Source organism: Dermacentor albipictus, chromosome 9 (genome assembly GCF_038994185.2).
Source record: "Dermacentor albipictus isolate Rhodes 1998 colony chromosome 9, USDA_Dalb.pri_finalv2, whole genome shotgun sequence".
In the NCBI taxonomy this organism is placed as follows: Eukaryota; Metazoa; Arthropoda; class Arachnida; order Ixodida; family Ixodidae; genus Dermacentor; species Dermacentor albipictus.
The window spans coordinates 32,909,523-32,919,928 of record NC_091829.1 but is presented as its reverse complement, the minus strand read 5'-3'; the positions used below and the strand labels follow the sequence as shown (position 1 = coordinate 32,919,928).

Genomic DNA, 10,406 nt, shown 5'->3' with positions numbered 1-10,406 from the left:
GCTATCTTTTTGCGGTTTCGTTCAGCGATGCGTTTTCTGGCTGCGATGTGTCGCAGCAGAGCCGAACTCCCAGGCGCGTATTGTAATAGCGCGGAAGAAAAAACGAGTGGGACAGAAGAGAAAAAAGAGAGCGAAAAGGAAAAAAAAAATTGTAACGTCGATGCGTTATCAGTGGTAGCTCTTTGTGTAGACGGAAGTGAAACAAGAAATGAATATAAATGGTAATAAAAAATAACCGTATGAAAGAACAGTAGGCGGCAAACGAAGGGAGAATGAAGCGAACAGAGAACGTGATAAAAAAGCGCTTTGAAATGCGCAGCCCATATGTTTCGGGGACCAGACGCCAACGTGGGGGTATTGTGTTTGCAACGTGCCGTGGAGCTTTTAAAACAACCATCACATCGCCATTGGTACCGCAACACTAAGCACCAGAGAGAGAGAGAGAGCGACAAAGATAGAAAGGACCAACAAGAAGAACAAAAAAACAAGGACAAATGTAAGAAAGCAGGAATGCGTCGGTGTAGAGATGAAAAGAGATGAAATAGGTATTGGGGCAGGGGCTTGAGATAACAGCGAAACAGACGTTCTGGACGCGAAAGAATCGAAACCCAGCAAACCGGGCCTTTTCAAAGACGAAACAAGCCGAAAGAAATAAAGGAAGGAGCGAAACACATGAGGCAAGAATAAAGTAACCCGTCTCGGTGGTTGCGGAGTCGGAGAGAAGTCTGCGGAGAAACACGCGCCCTTTGGAAAACAAATCGGCTCACTAAAAGAAACGAATAGAAGTCCCCGCACTCGCCCGTAAAAACAAAAGAAGGGGAGGTAGCGAAAAGAACAAGCGAACAACCGGCGCGCAACACATCTCTCGCCAGGTAGAAATTCGCCGTTTCGGACGACACCCCACCCTCCTGTTGCTCGCGCAGAGCGGCCGCTTCTCTCCCTCTTTCACTTCGCGTCTCCTCCTCTTTCTCAACTATTCCCTCTCCTTCTTCCCCTCCCCAGCACCTTCATCTCTCCAGTTTGGCGTTTTTTGTATCGCCACGTCGTCGCATGCCGCGTGCATGTCTCCGTGACGTCGCCGTCTTCTGCTCCCGTATGCCCGCTCCCATTGGTCAAGAGCGCGCCGCGCGCGGTCGTCCCCTGGCGGCGGCAGCGGAACCGGTCCGTCTGCTCCCGAACCGGGCGTCAGTTGGCTCCCAAGCGGCAGCTGATCCGCAGCCGGCGGTTATTTCGGAGTCGGCGGCGCGCAAAAAGTAGCCCCTTGTTTTTTTCGTTGCGCACCCGAGTGGCGCCCCGGATACATTTTACATTTCTTTCGTTCTTCGCTCCGTCGTCTCTTCAAGTGTTCGCCCGCGGTGACCTGTTGGGTTTGAGTTGGTGTCGAATTTGGGAATCGACGAAACGGTGCGCGTTAAAACGACCGCGAGAGAAGGAAACAGGAAGGGGGGGGCAGCATCAAGCCGAGAGAGTGTGTGTTTGTGCGCGTGGTGTCCTGTGTTGTTGTTGTTGTTGCTTCTCCGGGAAAGCCTGCGTTTCTTTTCTTGAACGACTGCCGTACGACTCGACTCAAGAGGAGAGAGCCCGACTCATCCCGGACCCGATGCTGGAAGAACAACTTGGGACGGCGACGTAAACTTCGACAGGAGAAGCCGAGTTCTTGTGTTTATAACAGACGGCTGCAACGCTAGGACGCTGAGAAGCGGACTGTGTAGGTCGGCAAAGTCCAGGAATGCCTTCGACGCAGTATCAGTGAATCCACCCACAGCCGCACCTCGAGCGAGGTAGCGAGGTTTGACTCCAGTAGCCGCTATGGCTTGCGATACAAGGCACGACCGCTCAGCACCCTACGCTCGGTGGTCGTGCGTTGCAGGCTGACGCTTGCCTACCTTAAAGTCGCTGCGAAGGATTAGAAAAAAAAAAGGAAAAGTGTACGTGTGACAGCCGCAATCGAAGTGTGTTTTACAACCCGGTCACTTTCCGTTTCGTTGTTCTTTCAAAAGTTTCCCCGAGCAACCCGTGGGCCTGGAAGTGTGTTGTGCGCCATTGCACCGTGCGAAGAAGAAATCTGCGCGTCGCGACTTTGGCAAACTCCACACCGACAACATTATTTTATCTTATTTTTTTTTTCGGGATTTCGAGGCTTCTGTGAGAAACGGGCGCCAGCGGAAGAGCTCGGCACTCGGGGGGGCGACACAACCCGAACCGGCGTCCGCCTCGGACCGTCATCACCATGCCTTGGATCCTGCTGTTCTTCGTGTTGGCGATTATTGAAGCACTACCGGTGGATGTATCCTGCGTACGGCTGGCGGATATTTACTGGAATGCCACGAATCCAATGTGAGTTCTTTTTCTTTTTCGTACAGTTTGCGCCTTTTATTTCGACACCGAAGCTTTCACCAGAGCCCATTATTAACGCGCTCCCGACGGGATGGCAGAGATGCAACCGTACTTCACGAGATGGCAAAGATTGACTGTGCCCTGCTTTCGACGCTCGTATAATATATCCCTTCCTTTTGTCTGTGAATCGTTATGGGTGATACGACTAACAGTAGCCGAACTATCGAATTGTCACTCGCTCGGGCCCACAAGCGTTTACGTTTACTATAACTGACTTGTTAAATAAACTTTCCTCCTGGAAGGAAAGTAGTTGCTTCCGTGATGACTGAAAAAAATTGAAATGGTTGCTCAAGGATAAGTGTTTGGCATTTGTTCATCACTTCGATTCTCCATCGTCTTCTGAACACTAGAAAAGGGTGATAGTTATCCCGTATTCCCGAAGGTGCTTGAAAATTTAACTAGTCTATATGGATGTCGCGCATGAAGTGCATGGCCTCTACGCCACATAACTTCCTTTGAGCATGCGCATTCAGTGACCGCTTACGTGCGTACCTTCCAACGGATGCGCTTAGATGTTCTCGTTGTTCTTTGCGTGTCGGATTCAAATACCGCGCCACGTTCTGGTCGGGAATTATCGTCGGTTGAACTTCGTTCGAGTCCGTATGGTGCTTCGCTTTGTTCGAGGAAATATGATATAACTGTTGCTAGAAGTGCCCCAAGTTTTGTACCCATAGCATAGCGAACGCGTAACGCTTACTGCGATCCACTTGAAACTTTCTTGCTAACTTGTAGTGTATCGCTTCTGCGATGTCTGTTCGTTTTGACAACACATGTACGCAGGCCACTGAAGCGGCCGTTCCCGTACTCGGGTTGGTTTAAACGACTAACGCGCTGTGCTTAGTAGAAAAATAAGGAAAAAAAAAACATGCTTGATATTCGATTGCATCTCAATAGAATGTACACTAACATAAACTGAAAGGCAACAAATTTCTACAATGTGTTCTGTAAGCGTATGGAGTGACTCAGGAGGAGGAGGAGGAAATAACTTTATTGGGTAGCGGCTAAAGTGACTCAGCCGCTGCGAAATTCGAGGGTGAAGCGGACCGGTTTCTTCTGTACTCTGTTTATTTATCAACAGGAGAGAGATAGATATATAGCTAGATTTTATTGACAGGAAAGACAGAGAGGTCGATTTCACCGAGAGCGCTCTAGTATGTTACTCTGTACTGGGGAAGAGGGAAAGGGAGTCAAAGTACTGGGATGGATATTGAAAAATAGCAAAAGAATGGAAAGTTGGACGAGTAAGTATAGCTGGATTTTTCAACGGCACGAAAGGAAAGAAGACACGAAGAGGAACAACGCCACGGGACGGGACAAGCGCTGTGACCTTTGTCTTCTTGCGCGGTTGAAGTAGTGTGAAAAACAACGCCATGTTGTCTATCTTCGGATGAAGTGTGGCCATGTTTTCTTGTCACCATGCCTGGACTGACATTTACGAAGAAATCAAGCAGAGCGTTCTCTTCTTCCCAGTTCAACAAAATTGAGAGATCGTGTTCTATAGTTGGAAACTTCGATAGCGGCTGAGGAAGACGACGCCTTCCGGATTCAGTCAGAGTGAGGTCTGGCTTTAGCTTCCGGTACAATTTGCACTTCCACATTGCAGAACAACGCGAATTCTAGAGTTTTTAACCCCAACGCAAACAGCACCTTACCTCTAGCTGTGTTAGTTGCAAAAACCCAATTCGGCTGGATTGCGTTTCTGTCTATCAAACTATTAGCATTACCGTTCATGAATGCAGGCTAGCTAAAGGAGAGTCATCCGGGTCAATTCGCTTCCACGGCCTTCTACTCTGCTTGAGATGTGTTTTTCATGCGAGGATGGTTGTCGCTTCAGAAACGAATCTCACTGCCTTCTTAGTTCCTGTTCCTCGCGGGACAGTTTTCGATCGATGCTCACACAGTGGCACTTGAGGGCTTCCACGTGAGAAGCAACGGGTGATAAAATGTTTCTCCATTGTCTTCGCGCTCTTGCAACGGCCTCTAGGTTATCTTGTGTATTTGTCGAATGGAACTGACTCCAATACGGCGAAGGAGCTGATCGTGTCGGGCGTATGACCCAGCGCCGTGGAAGACTCGTTCTACCGCCCCCCCCCCCCCTTCTTTTTTTCGGTGTTCGCGCAGAGTTGACGTCTACTCAATCGTGCAACGGCATATTTCTGGCATGACTACGCATCTTCGTTCTCAGACATAGTTTGAGCTCTATATATCCTTATAGAATTTCAACTGTCGTGCTGGGAAGCACGATTCCACGGACGCTCGAATGCTCCCAGAGATGGCGCTGCTGGTCCGGCGAGCTTGGCGAGATCGGGCGATTTGCAAGCGAAGGCTTCGGTCGTGCAGCCCCAGGCGTCAACGCCGACGCTACAAACAATGTTAGTAGGCAATGCGTCAGACTTTCGTCGACAAGCGCGCCTGTGGTTGTGGCCGGATATCGATCCCGCGACCTCGGCGCTGCTTACGCTACGACGCCTCAGTTCTCTCCGTGGCGACGGCGTGTGCCTTAGAAACATTCGGTTTCTTGGCCTGCAATTCGTGCCTGGCGGATGACGAAATCGTAGCACATAACCTACATGCAACCCCCTAACTCTCCTCGTGCCTGCCAGGACCCTTTTCCCGTGCCTTTCTCGCTCTCCACGATTTCCTATTTTCCTCACTTAGCTGGGTAGTAGATAGACTCTAACCATCTGAAGTCGCGCAAGTTGGTTATTCGTATCGTTGCATCGATAACGCCGCCAGGGACATGCATACATGCATGCATACATCCATGCACGCACACATACACACAGTAGCGGAAGGTAGGCCAGTTGGCCAGTTTTCGTGCAACACGACGGCATAAGTGAATCGTCGTCTAATTGCGAAACTCGTAAAAACATTTTTCGCCAACTTTCGCGCGAGCAGAACATTCGTCGTCAGTGCCAGTTTAATTAATAGTTTCGCTCTTACGAGCGAAACGTGGCCACCGGTTTAGGCGATTTGGTGTTGTTGCATCCTTGAAGCATTGTTGCTCGGGGAGGAAGGACAATGACACGAGCCAAGGAGCGGCGCACCTCATCCACCCACCACCCCGTTTTACTGTCTCTGCCTCCGCGCGTCCCTTTTCCCCGCGCCTTCTTCATTGCTCGGGGAAGCAAAAGCTCACATGCCCGGTAGCAATTCCCACTGCTCGGCGAACGTTCCCTTCGCGCCTCGGAGCCAACTCGTTCCGTCCGAAAACCGTCGACCCGAAAACCAGACCGCAAGCGTCGGCTTCACGGCGGCCAACGAAGCCACCGGCGAGCAAAGCAAGTCAGTCGGAGGGCCTCCTCCGCTCGCCAGAAGAAGAGGCTCGCTCCTCGCAGAGTCCAGGAGGGGTCAGTCTCTCTCGTCACGCCCTTCGGGAGTTGCGCCGGGACGCTCGTTGTGTTGTTGTTGTTTCTGCCTCCTCCTCCTTGTTCTTGTTGTTGCCCCCCTCAGTATCTATCTCCTCGAGACCTCCTCCTCTCCTGGCTGCGACCTGCGGGCTTTCCGACTTGCCTGCCGGTTCGGCAGTGAAAGAAAGAAGGGGAGAGAGAGGGAGAGAGATGGCGGGGAAGAGACGCGCGCGCGTTTTTCGTTTCGGCTTCTTGTCCGTTGTAATTAGACGGGCAAGCGCCCCGGCGGACGCGCTAGCCTAATCGTATCGGACGCTCTCTAGCGCTCTCTGCTCTCTCTCTTTCTGCCCCCTTCTGTTATTGCTGCTGCTGCTACGCCAAGCCGCAACCCTGCTGCAACACCCCCCTGCCTTTCCTCTTACACGCTTGGGCCAATGCAGCGTGACCGCGGCAGTTCCGCGCATAGCGAGACTGCAACTAGCGAGCGCGCTGCAAGCAGAGAGAGAGAGAGAGAGAGAGGGGAGGGAGAGAAATGGAAAGCTTAATATCCGCCGGTCTTTTGCATCCCTGACCAACAACTATGCGCGTTGTCCGCGCTGCCCGCCGGCGGCGGAGATGCTGCTGCTGCTGTTGTTGTTGACGCGGAGAGAAAAAGAACAAGAAAAAAAAACCATGTTGGAGAATAAGGCAGTTCGTCGTAGCTTCGAAATAAGTATCTGTAACTACGGTCGGAAAAAACGCAATGCAGCTTTCTGTTACGTGAAGTCACTGCTTGTTTGTCGCGCTCGTTCTTTTCTCTTCTTTTGGTAGCGCAATGCGTTTGTGAGAAGGTGGTAGGCGGGAAGTGTGAAAGGTACCGACTGCAAAATTTCAAACTGCGCGAAGAAGACAGGACGTGAACAGAAACGTGGACGCACACTCAAAGCGCGGACTTCCAACTTACAAAACAGAAAGAGAAGCCATTGAGGCATTCCACATCGCTAAAAGGGGTGACAACTGCGTCAGCTCACTTTCTATGTCACTATCAAGGAAGGAAATTGAATTCTTAGATGGGAACATTAAGGCTATCCCAGCACATGTGGCCTTGCTATTTTTCGTCACTGCCTCGTGCACAGTTTCATCACGATTGTTCCTCGTTTTTCTATCTTATGGAACCTTATCAATTCCCTGCCTTCGCGAAATAAAGCCAGCTGGAAATCGGCGCTTTGTGTGTGCGTCTATGTTTGTCTATGTCTATTTGTCTATGTCTTTGTGTGTGCGTCTACACACACGGCTGTCATGTTGTCCTTAGTTCTAAGCAGTACGGCGGAATAGTCACGCATCAACTAGCTCAGATAGATGAAACACGGGTTGGCGCCGAAAAGAAAAATAAATAGATAAACATTGGCGCACTGAAGTGTCAGCGTGGCAGCTTTGTCCCACTGAATTGAGTACAACGGAAATAAATGTATTGACTCTAAAGCCATTAACGACACGCCATTCGCGCAGTAGCAGAGGACAATCACACGCATGCACTGGCAGTAATGACAGTGCGGACATGTTTTCACAACACTTTCAACATGCAACGGTCCTTGTAGCGTGCAGCAAAGGAGCTTCAAACTGCCAGAAGGGCTGCGTTCAACTGTCGCTGAAGAAACCGCGTCTTTCGCTCTGGGGGTCAAACCGGCAGATACGCACTGGAAATGCGCAAGGTCAACGCCGGTTTCTCCGCTCCCCCACTGCACCGAATTAAGAGGAGCGGAGCGTTATCGGCGGGCAGGGCAGCAGCTTATTGCGACATTTATACTGCGCGCTTTTCCGCGAGCGGAGAACGCGGGGACACCGAAGCTCTCCGGGTCGCTGTGACCGATCGCCGGCGTAATTAATCTATTACAGAGCGAGCCGCGCGCTGATTAGAGAGAACAGTGTCCTTTCAGGCTCGCGGCCCTCTCTCTCTCTACACCCGTACGATATACAGATCTTATCGCGGACTGATTGCAGCCGAGCTCGGCCCAGTATTCCGTCGCGCCGCCCCGGGACAACGAGTTATCAGCGTGCGAAACTGTCCTCAATTGAAACAACCCATGCTACGCGACGTTTGGCGTCGGTACTTTGCTCTGTTTTCTTCGGACGGACGCGTTTTAGAGCGCCGTTTTGTGGACGCGGAGAAAAGCTTTGGACTTTCTGTCATGTGGCTGTTCAGCGCGGTAAGATCGCCGCTGATTTATTAGAGAGGTTTAGCGTTCCGCGTTGCCGTTTCATTCATCTGCTGGTTATTCGGGTACTAAAAAAAGCTGCGCTGTGTAGACCAGATTGTGTGGCTTAGCTAACATACAAAAAAGTGACAGGCGGCACGAGTGATGCTAACTGCAAGTAACTAACGGTAACGATTCGCTAAAAGTCGCTATTGCGTTTGGCGATTCGTCGCGCTGAGTCCCTTTTTTCTTGGCTGCGATTGCTGCTACTGAGTCGGTGGTGTCTTAGTTCCCGAAGCTATACAGAGTTCGTTTGCAAGGAACGTCGTATAGCTTAACGTCTTTCTAAAGATGCCAGTATTTCTTGCTTTTAATCTCCGTCGAAATGAGAAAGCCGTGGGAAGGAAACGAACACGCACGTGCTGCGCTGCCAAGTATAGAGCGCGTGCAGCGAGAGGCCTTAACCGTACGTCTATACCCGAAAGCGGTTTTCAGCTTTCAGACTCGTTGCTCTGTTTTCGAACTGGGGTTTGCAACTCGGATGACTTCTGTTATTCGTGCGATCTGCTTTCTGGAAAGTGAATTGCATCTCGACCCGTCCACGGGATCGACACTGTCGTCGTCCAAAACGCAAATGCTTTTCGAGTTGCAAAAGCTGGGCTCAGCGCCGAGGCAATGGCCACTTTGATAATCAAATACTAAGCAATAGACGGAATTGAGACTAATAATTAGTGTTACTCCTGCGGAACATTTCTGTGGGCGGTTGATACAAGGTGCAGCATCTGCCGTGTCTTGGGCGACTGAGAGAGATCAGGGCTTTTTTTTTTTTTTAAATCGGAAGTGTGCGTAGCTAAAGGTCTAATTTCAGCCGTATCGTATTAAACGGTACGCTAAACCACTCCGTCCGTCCGGTTGAACCCGAAACCAAGCTGCTCGCGCATAGCCAACGGCGAGTTTTCGTGAGCCTGCGCGTAACGCACTTTACACAATGCGGGGCACCTGCGTCCCCCCTCCTCCCTTCCCCGTGATGTAGGACTCGACGCGCTTTCGTCGAATCAAGGCCCGAGCGCGAGGCATCGCTCTGCGCAAATCGGCTTACACTGCACATCGCGTTGGCCCTCAGGTGCATGCTGTAATATAGTGGCATCAAGGCGGCTTCGGGCGTGGCTTGGTTCTCGTCCGCGTAGTTTTTGTTGTTGTTGTTGTTGTTGGTATAACTTTTTTTCCCTCGAGGTGTGAGAGGCGCTATGTCGTTTGGCGTCGTGGGGAATGCGGACGGCGGCGCGCTCCTAATTAGGCGGCGTTAAAAGTCTCTTCTCTCTTTCCTCTCTCTCACTTCATCCTGTCCGTTGCCGACGCTCGCTGGCTGGGGCTCACTTTGTGCTGCGCGCACGCACACCGGTTTGAGCGCGCAGCACGTGCGCGGAGTTTCGGGGGGACCGTCCGTCCCCTCGTCTTCGCGGAGCCCGTGTGCGTGTGTGCGTGCGAGATCAAAGCGGGGCCGCCCGCATATTTCCGCCGCCGGCGCGTCTGGTTGAACGACGCGGCTAAGAAGACGCGAGACGAAGGAAGCGAGGCTTCTTTTCACGGGGAGTGGCGGCGGCGGCGTGGAGGGGGTAGGACGGAGCCGAGCGCGGAAGGTGGGGCGGTTTAGGCGGCCAGGCAGGAGGTGGGTGGGTGGGTGGGTGTCGGTCGATCTAGCGGCCGATATGCTAAGGCAAGCAAGAAATATGGCGCCCATATCCGACGCGCGCGCGCGCGCGTCTGCTTGAGCGAGGGAGCGTCTGTGTACCGTGTAGCGCGGCGTCTGTGTGCCGGTCGTCAGGGTTGGAGGACCCGGGGTGAGGACATCGCGTTGGATCGCGTAGGAGATAGAGAAGCACCGTAGTCTTTCTTATTAAAAAAAAAAATAGTAATCGCTGCTGCAGTCGGTGCTTGTTTTTGGAGCTTCGAAGCTGTGTGTATTTGGCCGTTGTTGCTTGAAAGCGAAGTGTTTTCCGCAGTGGCAGCCCAGAGAATGATAGTGGCGAGAACACCCTCCCCTTGTGTGAGGACGGGAGGGGGCGTCTAGTTGGAATAACGTGATGGACAGAAGAAGGGCCTCTAATCCTTTTCTTCTTTCTTCTTTTGATTTTTCGGTCGCCGCGTCTACTTGCTTTTGAAGCTTTTCTTGTCTGTCCCTCATGTGGCACCTTGATGAATGTCCTTCGTGTAAACACAGCCTCTGAGATCGGTAGCGCGAGATATCGCGCACGCCTTTCGATCTCGGACGCCATGGCTTAAAGTGCTGTTTCTTAAATGGGGTTAGATTCCTGACTCGGGAACAAACCTATGAAGGGGGTGAGGGCGTCCGTGTGTACTTTTCGCAATGGTTAGAGACGCGGCTTGGGCGGTTGATGCTGGAATGCGTAAGAGATAGGCAAGTGAAGGCACACCAGCTTCTTCCTCCTTTATTTTATTTTATTGAGATGGCGCGCGTGCGTTT

General features: G+C 51.7%; 1 protein-coding gene across 1 annotated transcript in view; it reads left to right on the top strand.

Moving 5' to 3' along the window:
• Window positions 1–1,197: 1,197 nt before the first annotated feature.
• Window positions 1,198–10,406, top strand: part of Ephrin (ephrin) — a 304,448-nt gene continuing 295,239 nt past the window's right edge. Inside the window, exon 1 of the mRNA XM_065445223.1 lies at window positions 1,198–2,337. Within this exon, the coding sequence (XP_065301295.1) occupies window positions 2,231–2,337 (107 nt within the window). The 5' untranslated portion in view covers window positions 1,198–2,230. The remainder of the gene's footprint in view (window positions 2,338–10,406) is intronic.